The 15,198-nt window shown below is 49.0% G+C and overlaps 6 protein-coding genes across 6 annotated transcripts; 4 read left to right on the top strand and 2 right to left on the bottom strand.

The window, feature by feature from the left end:
* Nucleotides 1–142: 142 nt before the first annotated feature.
* On the top strand, nt 143–2,717 carry FVEG_08920 (acetyltransferase; the record flags this gene model as incomplete). Its single annotated transcript, XM_018897806.1, has 3 exons — nt 143–1,046; nt 1,097–2,209; nt 2,275–2,717. The coding sequence occupies 3 exons, from the start codon at nt 143–145 to the stop codon at nt 2,715–2,717; spliced, it is 2,460 nt and encodes an 819-aa protein (XP_018755556.1).
* Nucleotides 2,718–3,802: 1,085 nt separating this feature from the next.
* FVEG_08919 (sphingosine kinase) lies at nt 3,803–5,480 on the top strand (the record flags this gene model as incomplete). The annotated part of the gene is made up of 4 exons (XM_018897805.1): nt 3,803–3,884; nt 3,940–3,990; nt 4,055–5,061; nt 5,112–5,480. 4 exons carry the CDS (start codon nt 3,803–3,805, stop codon nt 5,478–5,480), a joined length of 1,509 nt encoding a protein of 502 aa, XP_018755555.1.
* A 655-nt stretch (nt 5,481–6,135) lies between these two features.
* On the top strand, nt 6,136–7,335 carry FVEG_08918 (hypothetical protein; the record flags this gene model as incomplete). Its single annotated transcript, XM_018897804.1, has 2 exons — nt 6,136–6,248; nt 6,336–7,335. The coding sequence occupies 2 exons, from the start codon at nt 6,136–6,138 to the stop codon at nt 7,333–7,335; spliced, it is 1,113 nt and encodes a 370-aa protein (XP_018755554.1).
* Nucleotides 7,336–8,071: 736 nt separating this feature from the next.
* FVEG_08917 (hypothetical protein) lies at nt 8,072–8,944 on the top strand (the record flags this gene model as incomplete). The annotated part of the gene is made up of 2 exons (XM_018897803.1): nt 8,072–8,181; nt 8,269–8,944. 2 exons carry the CDS (start codon nt 8,072–8,074, stop codon nt 8,942–8,944), a joined length of 786 nt encoding a protein of 261 aa, XP_018755553.1.
* A 984-nt stretch (nt 8,945–9,928) lies between these two features.
* FVEG_08916 (hypothetical protein) lies at nt 9,929–11,018 on the bottom strand (the record flags this gene model as incomplete). Its single annotated transcript, XM_018897802.1, has 2 exons — nt 9,929–10,589; nt 10,663–11,018. The coding sequence occupies 2 exons, from the start codon at nt 11,016–11,018 to the stop codon at nt 9,929–9,931; spliced, it is 1,017 nt and encodes a 338-aa protein (XP_018755552.1).
* Nucleotides 11,019–12,062: 1,044 nt separating this feature from the next.
* FVEG_08915 (hypothetical protein) lies at nt 12,063–14,341 on the bottom strand. Its single transcript, XM_018897801.1, has 2 exons — nt 13,912–14,341; nt 12,063–13,861 (listed from the first exon to the last, which is right to left on the bottom strand). Exons 1-2 carry the CDS (start codon nt 14,272–14,274, stop codon nt 12,353–12,355), a joined length of 1,872 nt encoding a protein of 623 aa, XP_018755551.1. The 5' UTR covers nt 14,275–14,341; the 3' UTR covers nt 12,063–12,352.
* Between the last annotated feature and the right edge of the window lie 857 nt (nt 14,342–15,198).

Here is a 15,198-nt window from a genome sequence, read left to right as displayed (position 1 = left end):
CGCTTCCTCCTCCTAGCCCACACACCCCTCATTCGATCCTGCTGGGAGCTTATAATCCTCGCCGACAACGGACGCCGGCCGCAATTAACTAGCTCACGACTTCTTTACGGTCCCAAGACTAGAACTGTTCGCTATAATCACGATGCCGCAACCTCTTGCCTCCAAGGAGGCCTCGCTCTTCCGCTCCGTTATTCGATACTATGAGGACAAGCAATATAAGCGTGGTCTCAAGTCGGCCGAGCTTATTCTCAAGAAGCATCCGAAACATGGAGACACCACTGCGATGAAGGCCTTGATTTTGAATTCCCAGGGCAAAACGGAAGAAGCCTTTGCATTGGGAAAGGAAGCTTTAACCATGGATATGAAGTCGCACATCTGCTGGCACGTGTATGGCCTGCTGCACCGGGCAAACAAGAATTTCGAGGAGGCCATCAAGGCTTACAAGTTTGCTCTGCGACTAGAGCCTGAGTCGGCACAAATTCAGCGCGATCTGGCTATTCTGCAAATTCAATGCCGCGACTACCAAGGATACATCCAAAGTCGAACCGCCATGCTCCAGGCCCGACCCCAAATGCGCCAAAGCTGGACTGCGCTCGCCATTGCTCATCACCTTTCAGGAAACCCTGCTGAAGCCGAGAAGGTCATGAATACATATGAGGAAACTTTGAAGGCGAAGCCCTCGAAGTTCGACAATGAGCACTCAGAAGCAATCATGTACAAGAACTCTCTAATTGCGGAGCAAGGGGACTACGAGCGTGCACTCGAGCATCTCAACACGGCTGCCAAGCAAAACCTCGATCGATTGGCTGTCATGGAGGCTCGCGCCGAGTATCTTCACAAGTTGGACAAGAAGGAGGAAGCTGCGAAGGCCTACCGGGCTCTCCTTGACCGCAACTCGGAACACCCCGCATACTACCAGAAGCTCTTGGAAGTCATGGAGGTATCAGAGGGCGATTCCAAGGCTCGCAAGGCTGTCTACGACGAGTATGCGGAGAAGTCCCCTCGTTGCGATGCTGCGCGCCGGTTGCCACTGGACTTTTTGTCAGGTAAATCCAATCAAGACACTAGCCAGCAACCAGTACTAACTCGTTAATAGGCGACGACTTCAAGCAGGCTGCTGAGGCCTATTTGACGTTGATGCTTAACAAGGGAGTGCCATCGACCTTTGCCAATCTTAAGCATCTTTACTCCGACTCATTCAAGAAGGACACCCTCCGTGAACTGGCCGAGAACTATTTGAACTCGCAGGGTGCTGATTCGGAAAGTAAGGATAAAGGAGAAGCAGCAGCACTGTACTACCTCGCACAGCACTACAACTACCATCTCAGCCGCGACTTGACAAAAGCCATGGAGTACGTCGAGAAGGCAATCGAGAAGGACCCCAAGAGCGTTGATTTTGCCATGACCAAGGCACGAATCATCAAGCATGGCGGAAACATACAAGAAGCCTCCAAGGCAATGGATCGAGCCAGGAAGCTCGATCTTAAGGATAGATACATCAACACAAAGGCAGCCAAGTACCAGCTTCGCAACAACGAAAACGACAAGGCTCTCAAGACAGTCGGCCTTTTCACTCGCGCAGAAACTGTTGGTGGCCCCTTGGCGGATCTTTTGGATATGCAGAGTGTCTGGTTCTTGACAGAAGACGGCGAGGCATATGCTCGACAAGGTAATGTTGCCCTTGCTCTTAAGCGATTCCAGCAAATCTTCAACATCTTCGAGGTGTGGCAGGAGGACCAGTTCGATTTCCACAGCTTTTCTCTACGCAAGGGCCAGATCCGAGCCTACATCGATATGATGCGATGGGAAGACCACGTCCGTGATCACCCCTTTTTCTCAAGAGCTGCTCTGGATGCGATCGAAGTTTACCTCAAGCTGGCCGATAAGCCTTCCGCAAACGGTGTCAACGGTGCCGATGGAGAGGACGCTGAGGATGCTTTAGCCAAGAAGAAGGCTGCCAAGAAGGCCAGAAAGGAGCAGCAACGTCTCGAAAAAGAGGCTGCCGAGTTGCAAGCCAAGCAAGACCCTAACAAGGGCAAGGATAAGGATGGAGAAGTCAAGAAGCAGGACGACGATCCATTCGGACTGAAACTCGCCGAAACCACCGACCCTCTCGGGGATGCCATGAAGTTCGTTAACCCCTTACTACAATTCAGCCCCAAGAACATTAACGCCCAATTCGCTGGCTTTGAGGTCTATATGCGTCGCAGTAAGTTTAATACCATAGATTGCCAGGTTTTTATCTGTTTATTTACTGACCCGTTCCTCTTACAGAGAAGTACGTTCTTGCTCTACATTGTCTCACAGCTGCCCTAGAACTTGACCCTAAGTCACCCAGGGTGCATGAACATACTGTAGCGTTTGCTCAGCTATTGAAGACTGCGACCGACATTGAGCCCAAGGTCTTGGAGGTGCTGAAGACTGAGTTTAAGGCAGTGGACCCTTCCACCGATCTCGTCAAGTTCAACGACGAGTTCCTTGCTGCCAACAAGGGTAGCCCTAGACATGTTCTTTCCGCCGTCAAGGCACAGAGAGTACTGGGCCAAGATAAGGTCAAGAGCGAGGAGGCTGTCTCTGGCATCTTGGATATCCCTGATGTGACCTATGAGGACGCCATCGAGGGTCTTCAGGTGCTCAAGGGCTGGAGGAGTGCTCAGGTGGAAGCATACAAGAAGGCGGCCCAGGAGAAGTTCCCTGACGTGACGAGACTCGCATAAAGGGGCGTTGCTTACTTTCTTACTTGCTGATACTTGAAAAAGTTCGTGGGGGTTCAGCACATGGGATGATGATGATGATGCTGAATGACATTGGCCATATAGATGCATGTAACCGAGGCTGCGATTCCGAGGTGTTCCAGTTCAAGTTAGAAAAAGGTTAGGGAAGGAGAAGGAAGGACAGTCTGGCGCAAGGAATGACTCCGAAGTATGGCGGGGAAATGGAGTTTTGGGAACATGGGGAAAAGTTAAACCATCCATCCATCGTGTAGAACAAGCATGCCGCTGTCAGCCTCATTGGTCGAATACATTGGCTAAACAAGAAGAAGCCGTTAATCTCTGGGGAACTGAGATCTTAGTTACATCAGAAGTGATGAAAAATCTGAGGTAAGCCCGTAACGGCAATACTTCCTTGTGTCGAAGTCAAATCGACGTCTTCAAAGATATCTCGTGGCTCCGCGGCCACCGAATACTACAGCTAGTGTGGAGTTTGGGTGACTAGATACGGACTATCTCTGGTTATCTTACCGTGGCACCGTCTGGCAGTTCCACACAATAGCCCCACCGAGTCTTACACTCAGGCGCTGTTGGCACTCACTAACTACTGGTTCTAAACTGTCAGCTGCCAGCTGCCAGCAGGTGCCCGCGCAATTGACTTCTTTAGGGACATCGCGAATGCAAGCATTTACAGGGGCTTTAGGTCTGTAATCTCGGATGCGACCCCCCGCAGATCAACAGCCTAGGTTCAACGGGCATCCGCGTAATCCGATTCATCCTAAAGAAAGCAACTCCTTACGGAAACATTCCAAAACATACGCTCGTTATCAGAGGCCTTGGATTTTGGTCTTTCCTTTTTATGTCGCCAGAGCGAGCTGCCCTAGTCCTTCATTTTCTCGATTTTTCCATTATCCAATCTGTCTGTTGCTTCTACATACAGTACGCGATCTTTTAATCAGAATCGCGACCATCGAACTAACCCTTGCACCCGCCCCTTACCTTAGCGTTTTAAAGGTGTTGGATATAAACACAATCGATAAGCTCATTGCTGGCTGACATCAGCTTCAATAAACACGGAGGTTGATCGAAAAATGGACGAAGGCATTGGAATGTTGCTCCTCTTGGAGGGCAAGATGAAGTTGACCATTGGAATCGAAGGATTGGAGCTCAACGGTGCGGATCTTTTGGACAAGACAATGACGCCAAGTCCTCGACTGATCATCAACAGACCCTGCTGCAAACAAGTCAACTCGCTCCTCCTGTGCTCCTTTCTCTGGCAGTAAGCATTCAGAACTGTCATACGAGACAATATGGAGACACTTACTGATCATGCTTCTCTGCAGAACCCGCTCCCAACAATAGCATACCCTTCTACAACGTCCTTTGGGCCGAGCTCTCCAATGACCAGATCATAATCGACTACGCCTATCACGCTTCGAAGACATTGATCAAACCTAAGAAATGGGTTTTCACGCTTGCCAAGGACGACGAGTCGACCAGCGGTACACCAGCCGAGATTTTCGTCAAGACTCTCATGACACGCGCCTATGGTGATGCGCAGTCTCAGAAACGCGCCTACGTGTTGATCAACCCGAACTCCGGTCCTGGCGGTGCTATCAAGCAGTGGGAGACAGAGGTGAAGCCGCTCTTCCAGGCTGCAAAGATGCCGATTGACCCCGTGATATTGAAGCACGGTGGAGAAGCCGTTGAACTGGCGCAAAACGCCGACTTGTCCAGATACGATACTATCATGGCATGTTCCGGTGATGGAACACCGCACGAGATTTTCAACGGCCTTGCTAAGCGACCCGATGCTGCAAGAGCGCTTTCTACGATGCCTGTCAGCCATATCCCTTGTGGCTCAGGAAATGCATTCTCTTGCAACTTGTACGGATCTCATCGACCTTCTTTCGCCGCCCTCGCCATCATCAAGGGTGTCGTGACTCCGATGGATTTGGTATCAGTCACTAGTGGCCACAACCGCATCATTTCGTTCCTATCCCAGACGCTCGGCCTCATTGCAGAATGTGATCTCGGCACAGAGCATATGCGATGGATGGGCAGTGCGCGTTTCGAGGTCGGTGTCGTTCAGCGCATGTTTAAGAAGAAGTGCTATCCCTTTGACCTGGCTGTCAAGGTGGAGATCGAAGACAAGGGCGATGTCAAGGCTCATTACAAGCATCACGCAAGCTCTACGAGTCTGAATCATCTAGCTAAGAAGCTTGATGCAGACCCCATAGCTGAAGATGCAGGTTTGCCGCCGTTGAAGTATGGCACGATCCAGGATGATCTCCCTGAAGGATGGGAGTTGATCCCCTATGACAACGTTGGCACATTCTACGCTGGTAACGTGAGTTTTGAAAATAGCCCTTGCATTTGGAACAATACTGACTGTCATAGATGGCTTATATGTCACCTGATGCTCCCTTCTTCGCTGCCTCACTCATCTCGGATGGTTTGATGGACCTCGTCACTATCGACGGTGATCTGCCTCTCTTCACAGCTATCAGGGTCCTTCTCGATGTTGAAGCTGAGAAGCTGTTTGACAACCCCCATGTCACCTACAAGAAGATCTCAGCTTACCGCATCATTCCACGGGATCAAGAGGACGGCTATATCAGCATCGATGGTGAGAAGTGCCCATTCGGACCTTTCCAGGCCGAGATCCACCAGGGCCTTGGGCGAGTCATCTCCAAGTCTGGCAAATATGAGGCCGCGGGACCCAAGAACTGGGACAAGGTGACACTAGCCGACCGTATCCATGGATGAGAAGAGACCATGAAATTGGATTCATGACATGTTGGAATGGTGGCGGCTAGGGAAGCAGATGGGAAGAAAGGCTTTCTGGCGATAATGATACCCACGTAAAAGGACGAGCACATAGCAAGACTTCTAGAAGTAGCACTTTTTAATCTCAGTGATTTGGTTTTGATTAGAGATTTGTATGAGCCACCACTTTGTAGTAGCTACCTGACCTATTCTCCTTTTCGGTATAATATTGGTACTATGCGAAGCTACCAGCAATTGGCTCGTCGGCATGATAACGGATGAGAGAAAATAGATTCGTTTTTCTACTTACATAGCCTCGTCCCTACTCACTTGAAATAAAAATAGTCCCAGATTATTCAAGGCACAACCAAGTCTTTTAGCTTTCCACGGGCTCTCATCATTTTGATAAGCCGAGACTGACGCAGGAACCAACAGTGGATCGCGGGGTCCTTGAAAGCTACCCCACTGTCAACCTCAGGTCTTCACAGCAACTGGCTTCATTCCTCCTTTATTGTACCTAGGTATCCGTAGTCGATGAGACTCTGTGCTTCGCACTGCCAATGAGGCTCGCAGTTATTTCGAATCGAGGCTTCAGGCATTGCACTTTCAATCCGAGTCCTTTTCTGACATCGAAGGCGGCTCATTTGTGCACGAAATGGTTCGTCGAGGCCGAGGTAACAGGATGCTATCGGGCCCCTGGGGGAGATTGAAACCTGTCGAGCAGGATCCGCTACAAAGCATTGGCCTTCCTTCTAAGGGTGATGACAGGTGCGTATTAAGCGGTCAATGTTATCTATAGACTTGCGAGATTGATCAGTTCCCACAAGACAAGATAGAAAGGCTGACCAGAGACAGCTTACTCAACCCCGAGACCCAAGAGTGGTATTATAATCAGATAATTTCACGTTTCCTTGCTTTCTGCACAGAAGCCGGTGACAAGGACTCGATTATACGGAGTTTCGAAGCTCTAGATATAAGAGCAGTCGATCCAACTCCTGCAACACCATATACCAGACCTCCACCTGGATACAGACAGTCTTCCACGGCAACTTCTGCAGCAGCGCCGTCTTCAATACCAGCCCCTGAAGCTTCAGCTACAAATGATGCTGGTTCTTCTCAAACTCCTGACCCAGACTCCGTCAATGCTGCCGCGTCGCCTGCATCCTCTGCTCTAAGTGGCACTCTGAAAGCCCTCCGTTCTATCATACCGTCTAGTGGACCATCGACTTCTATGCTGGCAGCCATTGAGGATCCTGACAATACCAAATCTCTGCAGGATGTCCTAATGGCACTGAGAAAGCTTAGAGAAGGGTTGGTGGCTACAAAAAGAGCTGATCTTTTTTCGATCCAAGCATACATCTTCTCTATCCGTCTGTCCATTCTTGCCAAGCATCCCGAATCATATCACCCGGCGATTCTACACCTTCTTCGATACATGGCTGTATGGACACCCATGGTTCATAGTGAGATCGAGGAAATTGCCGGTTATTTCATGCTGGATGCCGCATGTCGGCGTAGGGACCTGACGGAGGCATATTTCATCAGACAAGACTTCAACATCAGGAACAAGAAACTGGACCTGATACTCAAGGCGCTGGCGCACGACGACTATGTCTCATGGCAGTTCTCGAAGAAGCAAGTCAGCCGACACTGCTTGAAGTTGATGGAGTGGGCCGACGACGATTTGAGACTTCACACTCTGAAATGCTTTTCAAGGTCGTATTTCAACGTGGATCTGCCATTCTTGGAGTTTGCTACTGGTCGCAAGTGGGATGAACTGAAAGAGAAGGACAATGTTGGATGGGAACTTGGCGATGAACAGAAGGTCACGATTCGGAAAGTACGAGCCAAGTGAAAGTCTTGGTGTTGGCACTTTCCTCAGCAGCTGGTGGCAGGGGCGAGCAGTGTCTGTACCTGTGGCTTGAGGAACCCACTTATACCTTAACTCTTGCCGTTGCTTCAATTCTAATGTACAGCGTTTCTTTTTCACGATATCACTCTTCCATTGAAGCTTCGGCCTCTACTGCTGCTTCTTGAAGACGTTGCCTGACTGACTAATGGATCTTAACCAGCAGATTATTACCATGGCCTCATATACACCTCCAGCGAAGATGTGGCAGGATTGTTAACACTCTGCTCTCCTATTAGGCACATTCTGATAGAGGCGACCCAATGGAGACCCTCATGGACTGAGAATTGGCAAGTCTCATAGACGGTTTCTCCTTACCTCCCTCCACTGCTAACAAATGTGCAGTGCCGACCAGGTGCCTGTAGGCTGTGTGTGTTTTCTTCCACCAACCTGACCTAGCAACGACAACACAACATCACGAACTCACTTGGCAACCAAGGTATTTTGGAAACAAATCCAGATACTTCTTATGGATACTAACATTTTTTCCGACTTCAGTTACCTTAAGCATCGCTGCGAGCGATGGCTAGCAATATCAAACTACACTTTGCTTCACACCAAGATTCTGCTCTCTTCACCTTCTCTGCATCACTTGCAAAGTGAAAGCGCACTCGACTGAATTCTTTCTTGATATTCACACGCCCCACTTACATTAAGCAAAACAACTCCTTCTGACATCGCCATGGCACCTCCGCGAAAGAAGCCCCGTACCCGTGTCAGTCCTAAGGAGGACCCTGCCGATGAGCAGTCTGCTGGCATTCTCACGGACTATCGCACCTCCTGGCTTCTCAAGTAGGCGCTTCTCTTTCGCCCTGAGCCCAGAGGCTATTAAAATTTTGCGCTGGGGAATAAGTGTCGCTGACCTATATGCATGCACAGGAATGACGAGCAGCTAGTCGAGCTCAAGGTGAAAGGCGAAATTTTCCGAGTCGCCAAGAACGTCCTGACCAAGAACTCGGAGTACTTCGAAGGCTGCTTCAACGGTCGCTTTGAAGAGGCCAAGAGGGGAGGCGTTAACTTCGATGACGAGGACATAGAAGCGCGATATCTAGGTCTCTACATTGGGGTCGCCTACAGTCACTCCTCTATTGTCCCACATGCGCCTCCCCGTCCTGCCCAGAATCCCGAGGCAGCACCTATCAAGACTCCTATGCGAGACTATGTCGAAGTCTACAAGCTTTGCGACCGCTTCATCAGCCCCAGCATGGGGGACTTCATCAGCCGCTGCATCGACGTCGCCATCGGTAATGGGCACCGCGCCCTTCACCGTACCGAGGCCGACCAGGGAACGCAGAAACTACTCATGCGCGACTTTGCCGACGGCTACGAGGCTCTTGACATGCGGCACAGCTCCCAGGTTGAGATTGGCGACCGGATGATCACCTACTTCTGCGAGGGGGTCAGCTACAAAGCTTGGATTGAGACGATGGAGGACTTTCGTGATCGTCCCAAGTTCATTGGCCATGTTTCTCGCGGTTTCGCGACCAAGCTTCAGGAGCTTCAGGCCAGTCGTAAACTCAAACGCAAGGAGTGGGCCGGTCCTGGGATTGCCTAGGATAACAACCTTTGCAACGAGAGAAGAAGAGGATGAGCTTCTTCTGAAAAAAAAAAAAAAAAAAAAAAAAAAAAAAGAAAGAAAGAAAGAAAGAAAGAAAAGGTTATGGCTATTCGAGAAAGGTTCTGGCGACGAAGAATACCCCGATGATGATGATGATGATGATGCCACGGGTGAGGATGATATTTGAAACCATTGTGAATGATGGTGCAGATGCAGCCTGACCAGTCGCTACCTAGTGAACAAGTGAAATGAGACTGTTGAGGAACATGACATGATGACATATCCCGTGAAAGAGTCCAACTGACATTGTCGTAGTTGTTTCTGCAGAGCTTCATGTTCAGTGATTCGGGATGTTAGTTGGTCGAGGTATATATGTAGACTATCTCATGATTGAACAACATCGGGACCTCGCATAAGTACTTAGATTGGCGAGCCGGTAAGGGATATGATTGGCGTGCCTTACTTTTAGACTCAAACCTCACATCTGAACAACTTAGTTTGCTGTCTGGTTGATTTTCAGTTTATATGTTGTTTATTGCTTGACTACCTTATTTTGTCTATTCATCCCCAAAATCTTCAGGCCCATCCCGGACACTCTCTCCTATACAGATTTATCCAGCCACCTCCGCGGCAATAAACCAATTAATCCTCTTGGTTATTGAACTGAGGTATTTCTCGGCTTAAAACCCTAACCTTACCGCAGTCGCATAAAATCGCGGAAGATGACCACCGGGATAAAAGAGGACGTAATGGACATCAATCACCGCGCATGGGCAACATCCTCGTGTTACTCGGGGTTCTTCGGGCCAGTGACCGGCTAAGTCGGTAGTGGGGCGGGGCCTTCGGGGGTGCAGGACTGCAGATGGTTGAGGGATTGGTCGAGGCATTAATGAAGAGGGTATGTATTTACAGGTCAAGGTATAACTAAGGACTGAATCATTTCAGTATACGGTAGGCACGAAAATCAAGCCTCTTCAACGCTCAAGCAAGCTCTACAGGCTTCTTTTCCCCAGGTCCACTCTCTGGAAGTTCCTGAGGGATGCTCCCCACGGCCTCACCGCCAGCTTCATGAATAGCAGGCTGTTGATATCCATACTGACCATTTGGGCTTCCATTGTAACCCGCAGATAGCGAATTTGGATCGTAGTAGTAGTAGCCGCCTTGTTGCTGTTGCTGTTGTTGTTGCTGGCTCCATCCCGGTTTGTCACCTCTAGGTGCTTGTTGGTAGTTTGATGAATCTGAAGCTTTGCTCTTCTTCTTCTGTCGGCGGAGGAAGAAAAACACTCCCACGCCGATGAGAGCGAGTGCTGCTACACCGCCAACTGTTCCTCCAGCAATTGCGCCTACTGGTGTTCCTGAGCTGCCCCTATCTCTGTTTGTCTCGGTAGCAGCAGTTTTAGATGTTGCTGTTCCTGTCCCTGTCGCTTCAACATTGACACTGCCTTCAGTTTGCGCTTCGGTCATTTGAGACAACAGAGAGCTGTAGTCTCGCTCATTAATGGTGCCAAACTCTCGTGATGTTTGGCCCTTGTAGGTGAGAGCGGCGCTTTGTGCTGTAGAGATATCAAGGTCGTTGCACCAATAATCGAAGGTGCTTCCCTCCCATGATACAGTGTTACAGTAAGGAGATGCCGAGTCTGTACTATGGCATTGTTGAGTACCTATGCCTGATGATGTATGATATATGATAGATGATATATAGGGGGGTGAGTTACCATTTCAGAGTGTAGTTGTCAACCTCGCAACCACCATCGCATTTACTCGACACAAAGTACTCCTCCGAGTTTATACATGTTGCGTGGTACTGACAAGATGTTTCTCCACAGCATAAAACACCACCGTTTGTGAACGATTGGGCTGGCACGGCTGGGAAGAAGTAGCACCAGTCGTTAAGCGGACACGCTCTGCTGGCCCCAAGCCGTTCTGAGATGTATCCGCAAGTGTTATCTGGGGCGATTGTGATAGTAATTTCCTCGGTCGTTGTTTGACTACTAGTTACTGCTCGTCGTTTGAGTGTTCTCGTAGCTGGAGGAGCCGTAGGCCTGGGAATAAGATCGTCGAGGATGCCCATGATGACGATGCCGCACAGAGTATACTGAGTTTATATATTGTTTTCCAGTAAGTTAAGTATCTGGTAGCCTTTGTTGATCTCAAGAGTAACGAGTGTCGGCTGTGAGAGGGTATGCAACTTTGTTAGGATGATGCCAACAGCAGCAGGACTTGAGAAGAAAGGGTAGAGCCAAAAGAGCCAAAATCAAGAGAACCGTTCTCACTCAAGAGAGAGTCAGGAGTTCACAGATATATACAACTACAACTGCGCCTTGACACACGAAGCGATGCAACTCTCAGCCAGCAAAAACTCCACATTCAGCCCTTCAGCCAAGACCTCGTTTAATCCTTCAAACCTAGAGGAGCCCAACTGAATCCTCCAAAGCATATACTGACTTTGATGGTTTTCGTTTAAAAAGCCTGGCTTGTCTCCATGTCGTTCCGGGGTCATCTCCCATCAAACTTACCGGTTCTGGTCTGATCCTGCGCAGATGGAGGATCAACCTTGTAGATTCCTGCTTGGCATATCCGCTCTTCAGTCTAATTTCTTACGGCCCTGATGTGGAATGAATACACTACTAAAGCAGGAGTTTTCATTTTCTGTGAGGTATTGCATTGAGAAATTGGCTTCGGAAACCATGCGCTGGAGAAGCCCACGCTCATACTGAAGCTATCATTACATATGTGCCTTGACAGTGGATGCTCAGGGCTCAAGGTTGATTTTTACAGGGAAACTTTAATCAATAATGAATGAATTACTATATCTGGAATAGGATAAGATCTTAGAACATATACAGATCGGTACCAACAATTCCTATTGCGTGTTGGTGTTTGGAAGCTGACTTACACCGCTCGTTGACCGGTGGCATATCTGAGCGAATGACGAATGATATGGCACACTAATGAATCAGGATAGATCTTTATAGGTATCTAATGACTGATGTAGTCTTCTGCATTATATCTTTGCGTAGATGGCTGTCGCGTATACTGTGACTAGATAGACCCCAGATTAGCTCCGCCTAAAGAGTCACTTAGACATAATTATCGAGGTACATATTTTTGAACCATCGTATTTTTATAAAGGCCTCATTGATTTCTAGACATTCGGCCTATCCAAAGATTCAAGTCTATAGTTCAGCTTTCATGCTGCCGCTTCCCGCTTCTTGGGTTTAGCCCAGGTCAATGGCTTCTTAACCTCTACGAATTCATAGTACCGATGGAGACACAGATCAGACATCGCACGTTCAAAGAAGCTAAAAAGCTGAGGTTCATCAAGTGCACAACTCTGTTGGAGACATCTTAAGCCCGGGCAACACAACCCCAGAACAGGCCGTCCATACATGCAGCTGACTCGGCTTAGTGTTCGCAGAAATTCCACTCAAGATTCTTGAGGTTGGTGTTAAGGGTGCCTTGCATACCAGTCCGTTCCGCCATGAGTTCCTCGCGGATCTTCTTAGCATTCTCCAGATCAATAGGGAAATCCAAGGCATCCACCACCATCCGTGTCAGCTCCGGGGGCAAGTTGTTGAAGCGATCATTCTGGATCAACCCTTCCGCCCACCAATCGCGCTGCTGGGGAGGAACATTGGCAGTTGAAATGATGGGAACCTGAGGGTCCACCAAGAAAAGGGCTAGGATCTTGCGGTGGCCGGTGCGAGACTTATCAACCAGCTCAAAGGGGCTGACGTGATGCTGGTACACGTTGGGGAAGAAAAGCATTCTATCCTGGCGTGTGAGGACGCTGCCGATGTCCTGGAGTGTATCTGCACCGGGATCAATCGCGAAAACTCGTTCGATGCTGTCGAAATCGCCCTGCTCGTAATTCAACTCCATAGTTTGGTCTTCTCTGTTGGCATTTGTGCGGAAATCGAGGCGAGAGTCAGTGATGTTGTCGCAGTCATAGTAGTAGAGTGCAGTCGCGCATATGTGCTCGTTCAACTGGCCTTCGACATGCCACGAACCACCGTCGTAGGTTGGCTTCTCGGGGGTGAGGTGGATGTTAGCAAGCTTGACAATGACCTGCACACGAGAAGCGTTGCCAAAGAAACCAGAGGTCTTTACGTCGCTAGGGTTGATCTTGACCAGCTCTTCCAGTTCAGTCTTAGGGTCCGGAATTTCTGGGATATGGGTCTCCCTGAACCATTCCTCGTCGCGTTTGTTGCGATCAGATTCCTCGTAATCATCTTCATAGTCCTCATCTTCTCTACGAGGCTCCTCATCGTCATCCAGTGGCCGATTTTGGGCTGAACACCAGGTATCCCCGCAGATCTCGGGAACTTTACAATCTGGTCGAACATTGGTCGTGAAGACACGTTGGACTTCGAACTCGTCATGCCATCGATAGATGATATCCCAAGCCGGGAGCGCTTTCTCGATGAATTTCTCAATGACGGGATAGAGCTCGGCGTGTTTGACCGGGTGCACATTGTTGATGTAGCTGTCGATGCGGGGATGCCCGCCAGTCAGGTCGACGTCGCAAGGGAGCCACTGGAAGCGTTTAGAAAAGGCACTGGGATGCCAGTTGCGGACATCACTTTTGTCGACAGGGACGACGACGCCTTTCCCACAATGCGATAATGCTTCCTCGAGATTAATGCGCTTGTCGGGGAGGATGAGAGATCGGCCATAGACAAGCGGCCACAGCGAAGGGTGGACGATGTCAAGTACCTTGCCATCACTGCCAGGATGCCAGTCCTTATGCTGCTCGGGGACGTTTTCCAAAGGGGAAACGGCAGCTATGAGGGTATCTCGGAGGTCATTAGGGACCAAGTTGTCTGATTTGATGGCTGCAGAAGCGTAATCCATGACTGGAATGAGACCGGTCTTTTGGTAGATATCTGCCTTTTTGCGCAATTCCTTGATACACTATCGTGGTTGAGCGAGACATTTGTAACTGGATGAGAGATGTCACTCACAGCATCGGCCATTGCCTGGGTGAAATCACCGAACACTCGATATTCTCCCCATGGCATCTCCATAGCCTCCTTCTTCCACTTGGCAGCAATCTCATCATCATTGACTTTGATCCACCACTCGGGCTTGTTTGTGAGGTCCTCGATGACTTTGAGCATGCAGACTTCTCGGATTGTCAAAGTGGTAGCTCTCCAGTCTCCTTCTCCCTCTCCATCTTCCGTCTTAAGGACAACTGGAAAATGAGCACCAGCATGGCTGATAGGAAGGCCGAAGCCAGGGAGCTTGATTTCGTGAGGCGTTGACATTTCGCTTCCCCTGAAGCGTGCGATGGATGTGGTTATAGTCCGAGAGAAAGACCTGAACATGGCCTTATATAGACTTAGACAGGAGGTTGTTGAAGAGAGGCAGAATATCGACCCTTGCCAAGCCAATAAGGCACCAATCTCCGCTAACCTCGTTCAGCTCAGCTTTGGCTCAATAAGGACTTCAGCTAGAAAGCTCAGGCAGGCAGGCAGGCAGGCAGGCCCACGTGGGCTCTGAAGCGATACCGAGTTCAGGTAAGGCGAAGCATTTGATTCTCGTAAACTCAAGGCAGCAACGCGATGGGGCAGGAGGAGAGAGTGTACGCGAATGTCTACATTTTGTTACACGGGTTGGACACGAGGTCACGCTACTCGCAGACCGCTCGCTGATTGTCGTGAATGCAGCATCTTTAGGCGACCAGGTCATCAACTTTTTGCAAACTGGAGATTCTTGAATCTGAGAATGTTGGTTATAAGTCGTTGTCGGTCTGACGCAATCACGCAGTGTTACCGTACCTAGTTTGGGTCGGTTCATGACCCGTAGCTCTTGTTTCTTAAGATTGCATTGCATTGGGTGTGTTGTACTCGGAAACAGACCCGACAACCTCTGGGATCAAGACAAAGACAAATATTTCCTAGTCTATGTATGTTGTTATATGTTATTGCAGTTGAGTAACCCTCGCTCAACAAAGAGATATGTCGTAATGCCTCATTGTGGTCACAAAGGAAGGCTTTAGGAGAAAATTGCCTAATATAGACATTCCACATACCCGGGAGGTTCCGTCGGAGTTGAACGATGATACTGTACCTACCTATTCATTTAAGGCTCGACAGTATGATCAGATAGCTAATTTGATAAGACTCCAACATATATATATATATATATATATATATATATATATATATATATATATATATATATATATATATAATCGAGATACTCCGCACATCGAATACAATAGCCAAGTTTACTTACTACTCTGTATT

The sequence above is a fragment of the Fusarium verticillioides genome, chromosome 5, assembly GCF_000149555.1.
Source record: "Fusarium verticillioides 7600 chromosome 5, whole genome shotgun sequence".
Lineage (NCBI taxonomy): Eukaryota > Fungi > Ascomycota > Sordariomycetes > Hypocreales > Nectriaceae > Fusarium > Fusarium verticillioides.
The sequence above is the reverse complement of the archived record's forward strand: the minus strand, read 5'-3'. Positions and strand labels throughout refer to the sequence as shown.

Excerpts from the sequence above, each read along its gene's own strand:
- FVEG_08915 (XM_018897801.1), bottom strand. The coding sequence starts at position 14,274 with ATGTTCAGGTCTTTCTCTCGGACTATAACCACATCCATCGCACGCTTC. Across the intron at positions 13,862-13,911 it reads CCCAGGCAATGGCCGATGCT|TGTATCAAGGAATTGCGCAA; the intron begins GTGAGTGACATC and ends CAACCACGATAG.